The sequence below is a fragment of the Parasteatoda tepidariorum genome, chromosome 3 (genome assembly GCF_982258835.1).
Source record: "Parasteatoda tepidariorum strain Cologne lab strain chromosome 3, Ptep-v5.0, whole genome shotgun sequence".
NCBI classification, from domain to species: Eukaryota; Metazoa; Arthropoda; class Arachnida; order Araneae; family Theridiidae; genus Parasteatoda; species Parasteatoda tepidariorum.
In genome coordinates, this window is record NC_141757.1 from 6,922,942 (window position 1) to 6,941,818 (window position 18,877).

Here is an 18,877-nt window from a genome sequence, read left to right on the forward strand (position 1 = left end):
AAGGAACACTTAATTTTGGTTATTTTTTAATGCTCTTTATGAATTTATCAGCCATACAAATATATAAAAACAACATTATTTGTGAAATTATGACATACAAGTACTTGTAAAATGCTAACTTTTTTCTGTAATCATGAACTAGAAATTAAAGTGATGTTAAATACAAAATAAATATTTAAAAAATCATTCTTTCTTATAATTTGACAGTCAAATCTAAATCATTGTGTCATCCGATGCTGTCTTTTAATACGTACTTCTTCCATACTGAAAATAGTACAGGTTCTTGGACATTTTCGATATTAGACTCGTCAGTCAATGCTGCGTTAAAAATTTGCAACATATCTTGAGGGATTTCTCTCTCAAGCTTCTGAAGAAATTGAGTATCGTTTCTGTTTAACTCAGTTTTTTGTAGAGGATCTTTCTCGATCATTAATTCTTTGTGTCAGTTTTGCATGCATTTATTATAGTCTATACTTTCAACATCAAAGGGAAAAATACCAAATTTTTTAAACGCATTTTTAATTTTAATTTCATTAACCACTCTTTTGTTTCCAAGATCTAACGGAAGATTTCCATGAAGCTTTTAAAGCTCTAAATACACCTACATCATAAGACTGGAGCACATTTGTTGCATTAGGTAAAAAGCCCGATAAAAGAATTCGTTTTGATGAACAAAACTTGCTTAGTTCCAAATTAATATGCGATTTATGCCCGTCTAGTAGAAGCAAAATGGGGAATTTGATAACATTTTCTACAAGTCATGGATAGAAGCAGTTTGCAACATATTCATAAAATGTTGCTGCTACCATCCATCCTGATTCACTTCTTCCAATAAAATATTCAGCAAGAACTGATTCTGCGATATAGCGAGGAATTCTTTTGTATGGAAAAACTACCATTGGGGGTACTCTTTCTCCACTCGCTGAAAAGTTGGCCAACACTGTTATACTTTCCTTTTCTTTCCCTGGAGCTATGTAATATAAATCTTTATAATTTTTAGGGCCAATATTTTCCCTGTTTTATGGCAGCATTCTACTCCTGTTTCGTCCGCATTGAACATTCGATCACTTTCTAAAAGGATGTGATTTTTTCCTCCTTTTGTGATTTTTTCCTCCTACAATTTGACAAGGTTTCCATTCTAGCTTTTTTTTTCTGTTATTGTAATCGTCTTCATAGTTTTCTTTTTTGCTTCTAAATTCTAACATAGTTAAGTAGTTTTTATAAATTATATAATCACGTTGCTATCCTATAATGATAGCTTATTAGGAGTTCTTGGTGCAAAAGCAGCGAAAAAATGTTCTATTCAAATTTTTCTGATTATATTTAATTAGTTTTCGATTTGTAAGCATAGTTTATTAAGTTGCCTAACATTTGACGAAACTACACACCCCATTAATAAATATAAATTATGATTTTTTCATAAATTAAGCTATTAAATTAACATTTTGAACTGAAATTATTTCAGGAATTATTCATACAATTTTTAACAAAATTTCGGTTGTCCTCTATATAGCAGAATTACTTATCCCAGAGTCATGTAAAATCATATTTCACTCATTACTGTTCATTCACTGGAAGTATTCCCAGTGAAGGAACATGCCTGTTTCTTCACTGGTTAAAAGTTGTTTTTTGTCTTTTAAACAGAATTTTGATGTTTAATATGACTAAAAGTACAAGAAAATTAAAAAATTTATTTTATTTTCATTAACTGGGAAAAGAACCCATTAAAGAAACACTTGTTCCTTCACTGGTTTTTCATCGTATGGTAATCCAGTGAATAAACACCCCCTTATCTCAGTCCTTTATTATGCTATGATGCTTAAAAAAAATAAAACGTAACTTCAATAACTATATTTTGAATTCTCTTTTTCACAGTGAGAAAAATAAAACTATTACGTGCAATTAATTCCACTTCAAACATATAAATATAAACACTCACCTTATAATTTTTTCAACGAAACAAGGTGTTGCAGAGATAATAACAAACTCAAAATTTTTTCCAGAGAAGTCTATTTGACCAGGTAATCCAAAACATTGCTAGATGACTTCCTATTGTTTGGCAGTAAGCTATTGTTACCAATCAATCTAAAGAAAAACTTTCAAATTCTTATTTTTAATCAATATATATGAAATGTTCCTTCACTGGGTAGTGTTCCTTCACTGGTTGGTTTACCCTACCAATGAAATCTATCTGTTGGAACTGGACAATGGTCCCCCCAAAAAATTAAATGAAACATTTTAGTAGATAGTTTAGATCATTGAATATATTTTGAAACTAATTTTTATTTTTCACAAAAGACACTTATTTAACTTATAAATTTTCTGTATTGCTGAAACAATTCTTCATGTTTCTTCTTATTATTTTTTGTCACTTTGCTATATTTTTTATTTACATTTTCGCTTTTGAAATTTTTTTCTGAAGCTAAAATCCTGTATTATATGAACTATGAATTAAATTTTTTTTTCTGTATCATTTTTTATCTGGATGTTTATTTAGATTAAATATTTGATAAAATTTAGAATTGAGATGAAATATTTGATAAAATTTAGAATTTAGATAAAATATTCCTAAAAAAAATTTCTGTTCAGTTTTTTTTAAAAAAAAAAAAAAAAGAAAAAAAGTCAATTCTACTTAGGTCAACAAAGAAATTTTTATATTTTAGTTACTTTTTATTAAATAATTACAATTTTATTACCCATATGAAACTAAAATTAACTGAATTTAATTAACGAATTAATATTTGAAAATGTATGAACATCAAGGGTCCTCCACTTCAAGTTTTAAAAAAAATGTGTTTGAATTTGAGTGGATGAATAAAAAGTATTTTATTAACAATTGAAGATTTGAACAAGTTATAGGGAGAGTGTGAACTAATAATAGGAATTAAAAAAGTACTTGTGAAATATACTGCAGAAAAGCCAAATAAGTTGGAACATACAGAACAAAATGCTCAACACAGTGACAACTTGCATTATAATTAAAAATGATTGTAAGAATCCAGAAATCATTATCCATAATAAAAAAGGAAAAAAAAAAACTAAATTTTAGCATAGAAAGCTTTAAAAAAATAAACCACACAACAGTGACTCTGCTTGACTTTAGAAGCTATGGATTCTTTAGGATCTGGAACTTCCAAATTTTCAGGTCCTTTGTTTCTGAAAGTAAATCCTCATTTGCAAAAATACATTTCTCTCATTTAAGTATATCGTACATATTGAGTAAATATTTTATGGTTAAGAAAAAATGTGATTAGTAATAATTTAATACGGAAATAAAACTAAAATTTCTGCATCAATCATTCTTAAAACTGTACTCATTATGCAGATTAGATATTTTCGAATAACACTTTGCTGAAGATAGGATAAATCAAGTATTAATAAAAACGTATAATATACTGTGTGTTACTTGAATGTAAAAGAATTTAAAAATATTCTAATACTCAAAAGTTGCAGCGAAAGAGTGGGGGGGGGGAAAGAAGTATCCTAGATTGAAAAAATATAAAGACATAAAAAGGATCTGAGATATTGCTCAAATGTTAAATTCTCTACCTCTTCATCCATTAATTAGTTTGCACATTAAAAGGTTCCATGTTAGTTATGGAAAAAGAAAAAGAAAGTTGGTATTGATAGACAAAAACAGAGAATTTCATTTTTTTTATTCGTTATTACTATTATTTATTTATTTATTTATTTTTGTATAATTTTTGCCTACATAAATCTGCTGGTGAACTATTTTTAACGAATGGTGTATTCATAGTTTTTTTTATTTTCCTTTGATTTTTTATGTATTTTGAAGTGGTGTAGCATGTAAGCGAAATCATTGAATAAATATCAATTAAATGTTTCATTGTGCTTGTTAATACAGCCAAAGAAATTTGGAAGAATTATAATGGGTTCTCACGTGTCAGGGAGAACAGGGAAAATCTGGAATTGTCAGGGAATTTTGTTTTAACTCTAAAAATCAAGGAATAGTTAGGGAAAGTTGCAATTTTTTTACAAAAACCTGGAATATTCCTGTAAGTAACAGTAATCAGTTATTGAGATTCAAGTTAAGTAATTCTAACACCTATTACAATTATTTGTTATAAAAATTTCTCATTTTAGTCAAACTGAAATGTTCCCTTCGTCATTAAATAATATTTTTTTACAGAGAAAATCTAATATTTCACATTATAATTAAAAGAATCATAGTGTTCTGATTAAAATAGGGTCTCAATTTTCATTGAAATATACCTGGAAAAGTCAGTAAAGTTTTTTTCCTCCAGAAATTGAGTGGGAACCCTGTCATAGTTACATGACTATAAAGTAATAATGGTACTGATTAACATGCCTGTTTTTGAGTTCATCATAATGGGTGCTTTTATTCATATTCATTTTATGTTAGTATATGTAGTGTATCTACCACTGCAAAAATACAATTCTAATTCACTAGTATATAAGACATGTTAACTCAGTTCTATGTTGGGATACCTTTTCATAGATACAGGTTGACATTATCGATAACTACTATCCCCACATAAGTCGATAACATACTCCCCACATGGGTGACGACCTTCGGAGGAGATGTGAAACTGCCTACCTTGGCAGAAACTCCCACTTCGATTTGAACACCCCAAACTCGATGGACGGTCCGCATTGAACAGTTGACTTGTGACTGCGACATGGTCTACCTCCTCGTGCAGTTGCTACTCAGTTTTGATAGCACACAATGTATAGACTCGACTGCTAAAGGTAACACCGAAGTGACCACGACCGTGAACTTAACACAGCTCTCACAATCAACACTCAAAAGTGCGTTGATCTTAATGCTGCTGTGCTGGCTTCTCATAAAGCAACGATGAATCAACTAGTGGTATCCGTTCATCGAATTCTATCGCAGCTAAAATTCTTGTAGAGTAGTACTGTAGTGTATCTACAACTACAAAAATACAATGCCAATTCACTAGTATATAAAATATGTTGACTCGATTCTATGTTGGAGTACCTTTTCATAGATGAAAGTAGACATTGTCAATATATACTATCCCCACATTATTCAATAACAAACTCCCCACAGTATTTTATACCTTACATTGCTTAAATGCTATTTTTGTTTCTTTTTAGTTACGTCTTTCGACTTAGCTGCACTCGACTTGGCCAGTGGGCTATCGGTTATGTTACAAGTGAAGGTAATATTTTACAGACCATTCCACAAAACAAGTCATTGTGCCAAGCTCTATTAGACGGTTATCGGGAAGGCTTGTAAGTTACTTTTTTTTTATTGCAATATTTTTAAATTATTATTTTTTTTAAATGTTTTTTTATATTTTTTTATAAATAAATCATTAGCTTGGCTGTTAACTCCTGGGTTTTTCTGCAGTTTATTAACCCTGAAAGCCACTTTTGTTATAATCAAAACAGGGTTGGGGTTTTGGACAGGACTCATTGGGTTTTACTGTCCTTAACTGACTTAAAGTGTCAAAAACCTTGAACATTGGTAAAAGGTAAAAATTCTATATGTGTAACCATTTTACACATAATAGTTACATATATTAATAAATACTTGATATTTTTTATACAAATTGGCTTTAACTTATTAAAGGAAAATAAAATAATAAGAAAAGATCTAACTTTTGAAGCTCCACAATTGACCAACAAAAGTGAATACCTTGTCCCTTAAATGCTGATAAATTATGACTTTTGATGCTGATAAATTATGTTTTTGCATAACTATAAATAATACAATATAAAAAATAATTATGAACATTTTTAATAAAATAAAACCTTCAAAGCTGCTAACTTTTCCAGTTTAGTCGGAGGATTTCCGTTTTTTTATTGAAACTTCCGCCTTCCGGTTTTTTTATTTTAATCTTCCAATTTTCCTCGATTTAAAAAAAAAATTTCCCCATTTTATTTATTTTTTACAACTGAGCCAACGAATTTGCCGTTTCGAATTTGTACCCGAACGCATTTTTTAGAGCAGGAATCAAATTCTTGCATCTTCTCGGCACGTGCTCGAACAAGGGAGAAAAATCAAAGGTACGACGCAGAAGTTGAAACACACTCATAAGCGCAGCTGCGTTTCGCAATCTGATTGGCAGTGAGAACACTCCCTAAATATAGATCGGGGAGAAAACGTTTCACTCAGCTACCAAAAGCAGACGAGTTTTTTTTAAACAAATTCTTAATCTACGTCTTTGAATCTTAGTTTTGGAAAGTAATTTAGTTAGTAGTTTATCTTAGTTTTTAGTGAAATCGTTTTTGAATCACAGTTTCGATCATCTCTTAGTGATGAGATGCTAGAGAAAATATTACAAGCTGATTATCTTTTGTAAAAATCAAAATTGCTACAGTGTAACATTTGATGAAATTTTTTTAAAGAAAGCCAAATCGCGCACAGATCAAACTTTGAAAAATAATTAAAATTGATGTCCCAAAGTGTTCTTAATTGTCTTTAAATTTAATTGTGTTCTGGAGAAAAAATCCGTTGAAATTTTACAGCTTTTAATATCTTCCTTTTTTTTGAAAACCCAATGTTGGCAGCTATGAACCTTGTTTTCATTCTGTTTCTAGTTAAAAATTTAACCTTTTATTTTTCACAATATTTATTTAAAATTGTAACATAATTTGAGTTAAAGGATTTTGATAAGTTAAAGAGAGTTTCAGACAAACGGGTTTTGGACAGGATGGTTTAAACTCTGTTTTAAACAGTGGATTAATCCCTTCTGTATTAAACCTTGTCAACTCTGAATGAAACTTTTTATGGCTTTTGTTTTTTTTTAAAAACCAGGAATATTCTATAAAAGATTTCTATCAAAATAGATTTTAACTAAGTTTATAAAATAAATAAAAACACTAACGTAGCTGCCAACTCTTGTGACTTTTTCTGTGTGTTTGTGCTTAGGCATAAATATTGAACCAGGGCTGATTGTGCTCCGGAAAAAATCCGGATTTCCGGATTTTTCGCTGACAATGATCTGGAAGTTTCCGGAGATCCAAGGTCCAGACATTTCAAAAAATCATTGATCATGACAGTTTATTTTATTTGTTTCTAAGGGAGATCCAGAGAGATACTTTATAAGCTTATATTCATGATTAATATTCATTTTTATCAGTAAATAGTTATTATAATCATAAACTCGAGAAAGAAAGACATATTTGTAAATTTTAATTACTTCTCTAGGTCACCATAGGTATGTGTAAATGGTATAGGTATATGTAAAATTTTAAATATATTTTAAGTTAACTGAGAAATATTGAGAAAAAGGAAAAACCCTTGTTTAAATTTTTTTCAATCTACTGTTTTTTTTTTAAACTCAAGAAATTTTCCGGAATTTTGACTTGGGCTCACAATCACCCCTGTTGAACTTTTGTTTATGGCATCTAACATGCCAAAACTTGTTATTCTTTTCTATTTGTTGTATCGTCCTTAAGAAAAAGGTTAAAATATTTGGTTAATTGAAGCATTAATAAATTAAGAGTACTTTGTTGAAGAGATTTACTGTCCAATTTTTAGCCACTGAGGGTGCCCCTTCGGGCCTTCCAGTCCCTACCATTAAATATATATATATGTATATATATATATATATATATATATATATATATATATATATATATATATATATATATATATATATATATATATATATATATATATATCAATCCTAATTCTTGGACGGGAAGAAAATAATTTTTCTTGATCCCTTGGGATTTCTTTTCATTATTATTTTTAAATATGGCCATTTTTAAAAATATAAAAATAATAAAGAAAATAAATCCCTTAAAGGGATCAAGAAAAATTATTCTCTTCCCATCCGAGAATAAGGATTGATATACATATATATTTTAACGGTTGGAACTAAGTGAATTAAAAGGGCACCCCAGTCGCCAAAAATTAGAAATTGAAAGTAAATTAATTGTTCCTAACAGCAGTAAGGAGCATGGAAAGAGATTCGAGGTTGGTGATTTATCGATAGATAAAATCACCAAAAATAAAGCAAGCCCCTCTTATTAATATTAGATTTGAAAATACTTAGGTGATCATTAATCGCCAACAAGACTGTAAAAATTGGTATAACCATGTAACTGAAACAAATTTGTGGTAAGAAATAATGAGTTATAAATAGATTTTTGTTTTCGATTTAGTGAATTAAGGAATCTTACATTATTATTGAAATAAAAAGTTAGCCATTACATTGATAGATTTGAAAAGAATAAAGTATTTTATATTCGCTCTTTATAAATTGTAACAAGATTTAAATAAATGATTTAATTCAATTACAATGCGATTAAGAATGATTAAAAAAATAAGTTTAAGACTTTCAAGAAATTTTAGAAGCTAGGAAATATGTAATGCCTATTGGGGCACCACAATCATTTAATTTGTGATGAAATTTTAGACTAGAAGCTTACAAATTTGTTTTTTTTTTTCCAAGAAAAAAAAAACTAACATACTATTTGATTATTTACTAGTTTATTGCGTGAAGTAATGTTGCCTGTTAAAGTTCTGAAATCTAAACTTTTGTATCTTGTTTTTAGCTATCTCTATCCTGATGGTCGTAACATAAATCCAGATCTCAGTTGGGCAGTTCAGGCCACCCCCGAAGACCATATCAAGGTTACACAAGAACAATATGAACTTTATTGTGAAATGGGTTCCACTTTTCAACTGTGCAAAATCTGTGCAGAAAATGATAAAGACATCAGAATTGAGCCTTGTGGTCATCTTCTTTGTACACCCTGTTTAACATCTTGGCAGGTAAATGATATTTTGTTGATTGGAGTTATAGATTGTATGCAAATTTATGTACATTTTGTTTGGTTTAATGTATTAGTCTTAATTTAGTAAAGACTAATTCAGATGAAAATGGCACTAATTTTTTAGATCTTGATATTAAAATTCTCAAGAAACATGAGTCCCAGACCCTTATCTTCAAATAAATCCTTATAGATTTGAAACAGTGAGGAGTTTTACTTACTTATGATCAATTATTACCATTGACAACAGAATTACTCCTGAAATAAAAAACCGACTCTATCTTGTGAATAGGGCTGCCTATGGGCTGATAAGATTTATTAAATCTAAGTTACTTTCCAGAAAAACAGAGCTCTTAATCTACAAAACTCTTGTTCGGCCAGTCCTGACATACGCTTTTGAAGCTTGGATAATGACAAAACTGGAGGAAAATTGTATCGCAATATTTGAGAGAAAGATTTTGCGGTGTATGATGTGTAATGTGCGGTGGTGTAAATGAAAACAATAACTAGAGAAGGAGATTTAACTTTGAACTGTACAAGATTTATAAACAACCTGATATTATTAAATACATAAAAATAAATAAATAGAATGAATTGGATTGCCCACGTGATTCAAAGGACAACACAATAAAAAAGATACTGCTTTTTAAACCAACTGGAAAAAGGAAGCGGGGAAGGCCGCGGTTGAGATGGGCTGACTCAGTGGAGTCTGATTTTCTCCCAATTAATGAAAAGAATTTGAAATCAAAGATAAATCGAAAGTCGTCATGGAGAAATCTTCAGAGGAAGGCATTGGCTCACATTGGGCTGTCTGGCCAACTATGATGATGATGAGGATTAAAATTCAGAACAAAAAATTTTTAATCAAATTATAAGATAAAAGAAGAGATTTTAAATTTAATGTTATTAGCTTATCACATTTGAATTCCAACCTATACTTAATCAGTTTTAAGAATATTTTGATTGGTCAAATTATTAGGTTTAAATTTATTTGTAACAATAAAATAGATTTTCTTTCAGCTATTGGTAATTTTAAAGTCACATTAGAGAATTATAATTTTCCTTTTAATTACCGTAAATATAATTTTCGTTAATTAAAAAAAAGTATTTTAAAGACGTTCAAATAATTCGGCCGATATTGAAGCACGCATAAATCGGCCTATGCGGTGAAATTTAGGATATTTTGTTTCTGAAGCATATCAATGGCAGCACGTTTTTGAAATTTTACTTATTGAATGTTTTTACTATATTTTTCAAGAATTTTGAAAGGAGTCAGCACTTGATTAATTTCTTAAAGTTTTGAAGATTTGATAATTTATATTTCATATTGATTTGATTATTCTAACTGTAACTTAATCTTTATTTTTCTTTTAAGTAGGCATTTCTTGATTAGGTCTTACTCTATGTACTTTTGAGTTGTGTTTGTATTTTATTAATTTTTCATTGCATTTACATTTCAATTTTGGATTTTGGACTAATTAAGAACAAGCAATTTTTAATTGCTTGTTGTTAATTTGTTTATCCATTATGGGACCTCGGAGGCACAGCCACACAGTCAGTCTTTGGTATTACCACTGATGACAGAAAGGCTCCTGTATGTTGGCAGACAGTGTGTTCCCTAATGAAGCGCTGTTTTGCTAACATCACTTCATCTTTAAATTTTTTTGTTTTTTGCCTGATTTGTGTTTTAAGCTTTCTAAATTAGTACTATATTGAATAATACCTAATGTACAATATCAAAAGATGTCATTTAACAAAAAATTTAAATATATTTTTTATCCTTAATGTACTATATTGAATAATACTTTTACTTTATTGGCATAAAAAGAACTGCATATTGAGTTTCATAATTATTTTTAAAGTGTATCATGATTTTGCCAAAGCAAGTTCAGTATTTTTGAAATACAGTTGGCCCTTTATTAAAGAAGTTGCTGAATCCCGATGATAAGTGCGTTATATGGATAATTCGTTAAATAAAAATCACCTTTTGAAATACTCAAACGACACAAAACAGGCTTTAAATTCATGAACACTAGAGATAATTAGAATAGCAATTGATACACTTTTATCTTGTAAACTAGTATTTACTATTTATTTTATAAATCTTATCCATGAAAGAAATCTGAATGTAAAACAAGAACAGATCAAAACATTATCCAGTGTTACATTATCATACTACGTGCATTTTCAACTAGAAGAAGCTATATTTATGTATAAAGCTATAGCTGCATTTATTATAAAAGCAATTTTAAGCATACATTACCACATGCATTCTTAAGTTTAATTGCTACTGATAAAATCTGTTAATTTTGTCTGAGTTTTTAATTTCAAATGTTCTGAAATATTTTCGGAAATAGGGAAAGTGGATCTCAAAGAAAAGTTCGTTAAATAGAAAACTCACTTCGCAATCTGGAAGTTATTTTATGAAAAAAATATCCAAATTGTTCTTGGTGCCTCGAAAAAAATTGCAAAATAGAGAAATTCGCAAAATGGAAGTTCGTTAAATAGTCCGGCTGTATAAGTAAATATTTGTACCAATTTCGTGTAGACACGATGTATCAACCTCACTTTATAACAACTGTTCTCAGTTGAACCACAAGGGGTCTTTATATTGAGCAACAATCACATATAATGGGATATTTATTTTCACATTAAAATATTATTGGATACATCGAGATTAATTTACTTTTTTTTAAGTATTTTTTTTATTGCTCTTTTCAGTCTTTATTGTTTATTATTTCTTGTTATTAAATTCTGTTTTTTTAGGTATTCTTTATACATGCTTATATTAATGTGTATATTTCTTTATAGGATTCAGAAGGACAAGGTTGCCCCTTCTGTCGTGCTGAAATTAAAGGGACCGAGCAAGTCATAGTTGATCCCTTTGACCCTACTGGGAGAACATTTAAACGGAATGATGGGCACACATCACACTTAGGCAATTTAGTCGATTTTGATGAAGATGAAAACTTTGAAGTAATTGTTAACCTATTAAAATTTTTCATCCTTCGCTCTAATTTTTAACATTTATCTATATATTTATGTGTGTATATATATATATATATATATATATATATATATATATATATATATATATATATATATATATATATATATATATATATATATATATATATAAAGGTAAAATAATGGAGAAAACATGAAAAATAATAAAGATTAAGGAAAAAAAGAAGAAAAATATTTAAAAAGATGTATATTAAAAAGCTGGAAAAGAAAAAAAAAGAAAAGATGATAATAATCTCTTCATCAACTCACATGATTTTATCCACGAAAAGGAGAGCACTCCCTTTTGCGGATATTAGCTAATGATGAGATAATATCTTTTCATTTTTTTGTTTTCTGGCTTTTTAATATATATTTTTAAAATTTTTTTAAATATTTGTTTTTAAATATTTTAATAATTTTTCTTCTCTTTTCATTAATCTTTATTATTTTCCATGTTTTCTCTATAATTGTAACTTTTTTTATGAGATCTGTATACTTGCAGCTTATGTGCAGTAAATAAAACTTATTAATTTTCTTTGTTTTTCACTTTTTTCTTGTTATCCTTTTTGTCTTTATTGTTCTCTCTCTATATATATCAAATAAGTTTTACTCTTAAAATAAGTAACTCAATTTAACGTTTTACTTATTTCAGAAAGTCGAAATCATTTCGTGTAGTTTAATTTTACATAAATAATCTTTTCCTCTTAAATAAGGATTTTTTTTTCTTCACGATTTTTGAAAGAATTATAAAAACAAAATATATTCAGTGGTGATTAGGAAACTTGTTAGCATCACCATATATAATAGTAATGATTGCCAAATTTGTTAAAATCAGGCATACAAAGAAGGTTTTTTGTGTTTCTAATGCCGTAGTTATTAAAAGTATGATTCATTGAATATTTATAAACTAAGGCACAATATTGAAATATTAAGTTTAAATATGTAATGATACAGTTACTTTTAGTCATCCACTATTTTTATTTACTTTTTTTTTGTTGAATGATTGTGCTATTCATTTAACTTACCCTCTTATTTTCAGTTTGGCTGAATACACATTTTGTATTTGATCAGTAATTTAATATTTATCTCCTCTAATCTTACTGTTTTAATTACCACCTCATTGCTCATTACTCATTTTTGTATTGCTCATTTTTTGTCAATTATTGCTATGAATTTTAACTTTTTTTTTTTTTTTTTTTTTTTAAAAAAAAAAAAAAAAAATCCTGGTGTTACCATGGATTCATTATAATCATTACAAAGGATTTTCTTGTTAATTTTGTTAAAAAAAATACTGATATAATTATGGCACACAATGTTCAAATCTTGCATTCAAGAAATCATTCTTTAATGCACTCTGTTTGCACCAATATCATCGTAAATCTATGCAATATTTCAAATGAAGGTTCTTGTTTTGAATTTTCACATTTAAAAAGGAAAATAACAATCCCAATATCTTTTTATATCATTGTGTTACTATCTTAATTCAAATCAAGCATTTTATTATTTACTTTTAATGTGATGATTTCATCGTTTTTTTCTTTCTCAACTTTGCTGCTGTTTTTTTAGTACTTTCTGATTTCCATGTGGTTTTTGAAATTCTGGTATTTCACAGTTGATATGATTTTAGCATATGAAATTTGAATCATGCATTTAAATAATAATTTTTTAACCTATCCAATTTGCGCCAATAAGAGGGCAAATTCATGTGGTGTTTCAACAGTTTTTTCAGTTATTGAGTTTAGCATGGTTTTTATATATCCCACTATATTTCAGACCATATGGGTATTTTATTGCGCATTTTAGTATTTACTTTTTGAGACAATGATCCTATGGTTTTTTTCTTTGGCATTTATTGCAATTGATTTCCTCATAGTTTTTGAAATCTGATATTTTTAATACAATATTTATTGCAACAACCTAATCTAGAAACAAAACATACATTTTCATGATTCCTTTTTAAAATAGTGTGATTTCGTTTTCGTTTGATCTTTTTTTTTCCAGTAATTACTGTATTTTGGGATTTTTAATAGTTTTTGTTTAATACAGTGATGTAATTGTAATGATGATTTACAAAATTTGAAAAAGAAAGTAATTCATTTGCTTTTCCAAATACAAAATGTGAGAATATTCCCATTATGTAACATTAAAAAATATTACATTTACAATTAAAAAATTATATACAGTTTTATTCTATAGGAGTAGTGTTTTTTTTGTTGGTAAACTCAATGTTTCTGTTAGTAATTGTAATTAGTAATTGTTTATTACTAGAGAAGTATCATGCAGAAAGTACTGGGGAAGTTTGTCTCAGAAAGCCTCAAAAAATTCTGCCTCAGGGTTTTGCTCATAACGTTTTTGGAATTCTAATTTCAGCTTTTTTCGTTCTTTACCTAACTCATCCTTGCTACATAAAGAAACCTTTTCTCCAAAGTTTTTCTTCTTAAAAAAATAAGAAACTTTTTTACCCAGATATTTAGTGCATGTTAGATTTTAAGTTAAATCATATATTTTATTACTCTAAATAATTCTTTTTTTTTTTTTTTTTTTTTTTTTGAATGCAGTTATAGTTTTAAAGAAATGTTTAATTTTATTTTTATGTAATTTTTTTCCCGTCTTTTTTTAAACTTTCAATATTAAATTTATATCATTTTATTTCTTTGAAACTTGCAACTCAGTCTGATTTTATTTAAAATTGTTATAAGCTTTCATGTTTGGTAAAAACACTTCTTAAGTTTATTAAATGAAATTTTTTCTAGGATCCAAATACGTGGACCTCTTGTCTACTTGTGATGTTAAGTCTACTCTCGGCAAATCTTATAATTTTTTTTTACTTTAAATAAATATATATATATTTTTTAAATGAAGAAAAAACTTAGTTATTTGGCTTTCAATAAATTTTTCATTTAATTTTTTACAGTTTTCTTTTCTCTTTTAACTTTCAATATTAAATTTATATTAATTAACTTCTTTGTAATTTGCAAACTCCATCATTTAATTCAATTTAAAATAGTGGTCTTTCATGTGTGGTGTTAAGTTTATTAAATGAAATTTTTTCTAGGATCCAAATACGTGGACCTCTTGTCTTCAAGCATTAGCCTTGTCACCTCGTGCTGATGTATCCGATGGGAGTAGAGTAAGTGTATCAATTAATTTCAAAAGTTTGTTGGCCCCTCATTGCTTTGTGCAGGGTGCTTAGCGTTTTTAAAAAGTGCTTAAAGGTGCTTATTTTCAATTTTTAAAAGCCCTTAACCGCTTTTCTGATTATCCTGAGGTAACTTGGGTGCAGATATATAGCAAATATTTATTATCCCAAGAAAACTCAGGTGTAGCAGAATCTATCAGTATATTTTTTTTCCTTCGCATTTTTACTCGGCCAGAAGAAAAAATCAAATTAATTAATTAATAATCTGCTGTGATTTGAAATTTGCCAAGTTTTGTTCGGGAGTTTTGTAGTTGGATTGTGGTGCACACGTGTTTTGTTCGATTGTATATACGACAGTTGCTTCATCTACATAGAGAAAAGAGTAAAAAAATAGCGTGCCACTTCACTTGCCTTTGAAAATTATCACTTTGTTTTGTCCCTTCTTTTAAAAACTATCATATAAAGACTAATGTCGAACTTTTTTTGTTTGCCCAAGATAAGTCGGGATAGTAATTTTTGATGGTGAATTAAATGTTTTTTTGCTCATAAAAAAAATTAAAATTCCAACTAAAAATGTGTATTTTGTTTTGTTTTAGTTCCTGGTATTTAACTAGTAGAAAGTTTAACTAGTTTAATAAAAGAAAAAAAAAGTTGATTTTTTGCATTTTTTTCTCTCCAAACAACTTGGTAAAGAAAGCGGTTAAAGGTGCTTATTTTCATTTGGTATTTTTAAAAAGTGCTTAATTTTTCCTTTTCTAAAATGAGATTTTTTTTCTTTACCATGTTGATTTTCGCCACGAATTATGCAAAAAGACATTGTTCATATTGTTCTATTCTAAGCATTTCATTGAAGAAATACTGAATCAAGTAAAACATTTTAATAGAAATTTTTTTGAGGCCATTCACTAATTTACATTTGTGATATGAATTAATTAAAGTTTTCTTAGTTTGCTTAATTCTTTACATAACTTTATAAATTCGGTATGATCAATAATAATAATCTTGCTAGTGTTTTGTTGAATATCCTTTTATAAATAACTTTTATTCATATCTAAAAAATACACTTGATAAAATAGATAAAATAATTATAATTTTCAATAATTTTTTTTACATAATTGTGTTATGTAATAATTAATTTATAAAATGATGTAGAATGATTAAACTTAAAATTATATATTGAATATATTTAAAATTAAAGTGATTAAAATTATTTTTTGCATGCTTCAAAGGTACTTATTTTTTGTTGAAAAATTTGACAACGTATCTTGTTTGTGTTTCTGGTTTTCAAATATTCTGGTTTTTAAATTTATGAACATTTTTAGATTCATTTGATTATCTTCTGATGAGATTTTGATGACATTTGGTTTAAACAAAGATTGATGTAATTCAAATAATATACATAGCTGCCAACTCTACTGGATTTTTTCAGTTTCTACTGGTTTAATTAAAATTCTGGTTTTTGTACATATTAGAAAATTTCTAAAAATTGAGTCTAGTTTCTTAAAAAAAAAAAGAAGAAAAAAATTTTTTTTGCAAAAATAATTTGGATTTTCATTGTGGTTATTTTCAGGGATGAGATTCTTCCGTGGATTCGCGGATTTCCGCTTTTTTTCAGATTTTTCCATTTTTCCCTATAATTTCCGCTGAAATTTTTTTTTGCCCAAGTTAAAATGTTTTATGAGGAATTTAATTTTCCGCGGAGGGAAATTGTTGAAGTCCCTTTTCCTCCCTCTGAAGTTTCTCTAAAAATCATTTCCTTGGGATAAAACTGGTTGACCTTTATACAGGGATGAGATTTTTTTTGTCTCTCGAATTTCAGCCTTTTTATCAAAAACTCCGATTCTCTAAAAGTTTCGTTTTTTTAAATAAGTATCCCGTTTTTTTTAAATTCAGTCATTGAAGTAAAATAATTATATTTATTTACGATTTTCAAAGATAAACAGAAAATTCAATCTACGCCCTAGCTGCTAACCCTTCCGCATTTTTACTTATTTTATCTATTTTCTCCGATTTCACGCACAGAAAATAAGATTTTCCGTATTTTTTATCCGTCGGCTGGATAGCTCGTATTTTCGTAATTCAGATCTCGATTTTTATTCACGCGATTTTAATATCAATCATCGATTTTCGTATTTACCTGATTTAAAAGTTGCACATTGCGATTCTTATTTACGCTATTTAAATATCGTATATTATGATTCTTATTTACGACATTTAAAAATCCAATATCGTGTTTTGTATTTATGCATTTTTAAAATCTCGATTTTATTATCAAATCTCGATTTTCGTATTTACCTGATTTAAAAGTTTAACGTTGCGATTCTTAAGGCGATTTAAATATTGTATAGTGCGATTCTTACTTACGAGATTTAAAAAATCAATATCGCGATTTGTATTTACGAGCTTTTAAAGTCCTATGTAGCAATTCGTATTCACGTGAGCTTAAAATCCAATATCGTGATTCGTTTTTGTGGTTGTAACATCGCGCGATTTAAAAATTATGCATCGTGATCAAAAAATTAAAAAATCATGATTTGTATTTTCGCATTTTTTAAATTCGATGTAGAGTTTCATATTTACGTGATTTAAAAGTCTCATATCGGGATTTATATTCACATGGTTTACAAGTTTAAAAATCGCACTTTTTGTCAAATTTTTGTTTATATATATATATATTTTTTCTTCTTTTTTTTGTTTTTTGGATTTCCTCTTTTTTACTTTCTGACTACTCTCATCCCTGTATTTTGTCAATAAAAACCTGGATTTAAAAGTACTGTTAAAATTTAATTTAAAAATTTGATGGAGCTAAAAATTTAATTTTTTTTTAGTGTATAGCAAAATTAAGGTTCACCTCAACCTAAATATAACCATAGCTGCCAAATCAACTGCATTTTCCAGTAGACTACTGGATTTTGCCAGTTTCTCCCTATCTACTGGCTTAATTAAAATTCTCCTGTTTTTTTTAAATTTTAGAAAATTCCCTAAAATTTAGTAAGTTTTCTAAAAAAAAAATTATCCCGATTGAAATAGTATTTTTGTACAGATTATTGCTTGCTTGAATATTTAAATAAGTATTACTAATATATAATAAAGCAAACTTCATTTCTAGAAATCAGGTCAGTCTAAAATGTTCAGTTTATTCAGAATTTTCTTTGTAAATAAATTTAAAAAAATCTTTTAAATATCTTTGATGAATTAAATGCCTATTAATATTCAAAACTATGTGTAAACGTAACACACAAAATTTCAAGTATATTTAATGTTGATCTTAACTGGAAAATAGCAGTTTTTCTAATTTGATGACTCTAAAATTCCCTATGTGTAAAATATTTAGTACATTCTGCTACAATTATCATGAAATTTGTATTTCGTAAAATCTACTGGATTTTTTCCTATCTATGTTGGCAACTATATATAACTAATGGCAATCAAAAAATTACAAGCCATTTGCCACCTGATTTGCTAATTTTTTGCCAAAATTGGTCCAAATATGCATTTTATTATTTTTGTGAAATTATGAATATTTTATAATATTCTAAAGATGAATTTATTTCACGCTCTTTTCTTAATATTTTTCTTCATTTTAGAAATAATCCATGCAGTGTTATCCATATTTTGAGAAATGCTTTCATTATTAATATTAACCGTTTTTTTAATTGATTCATATTTTTGGAAAACTCATCACATGCTCTAAAAATTGGACATTATTAAAAATGCTAATTCTAGCCAGTAACTAAATTTCCTTAGTATACTTTTTTGATTTATGTGCAAATGATTTTGAAAGTAACAACTATACCCATATTCCTTTCAGTGTGTGGTTACTATTTAATTGCATTACCAGTAATGTTGAATTAGCTGCTTTCAGTTGTCAATGATCTTTAATTTATCTGCTTTCTGTTGCATGTGAATAACTAAGCATATAAGAAATTACTTTTTTTAAAATATATGATTTTTAAAGTTGTTCCGACTTTTGAAGTGTAGGTTTATGCCAGAAAA

General features: G+C 27.8%; 1 protein-coding gene across 1 annotated transcript in view; it reads left to right on the forward strand.

Annotated features, from left to right (window-relative positions):
- The window catches only part of Cbl (E3 ubiquitin-protein ligase CBL), a 41,190-nt gene that overhangs the window by 9,071 nt on the left and 13,242 nt on the right, over window positions 1-18,877 (forward strand). The window contains exons 4-7 of the mRNA XM_043051399.3: window positions 5,104-5,241; window positions 8,518-8,737; window positions 11,548-11,712; window positions 14,798-14,872. Coding sequence (XP_042907333.1) covers window positions 5,104-5,241; window positions 8,518-8,737; window positions 11,548-11,712; window positions 14,798-14,872 — 598 coding nt within the window. The remainder of the gene's footprint in view (window positions 1-5,103; window positions 5,242-8,517; window positions 8,738-11,547; window positions 11,713-14,797; window positions 14,873-18,877) is intronic.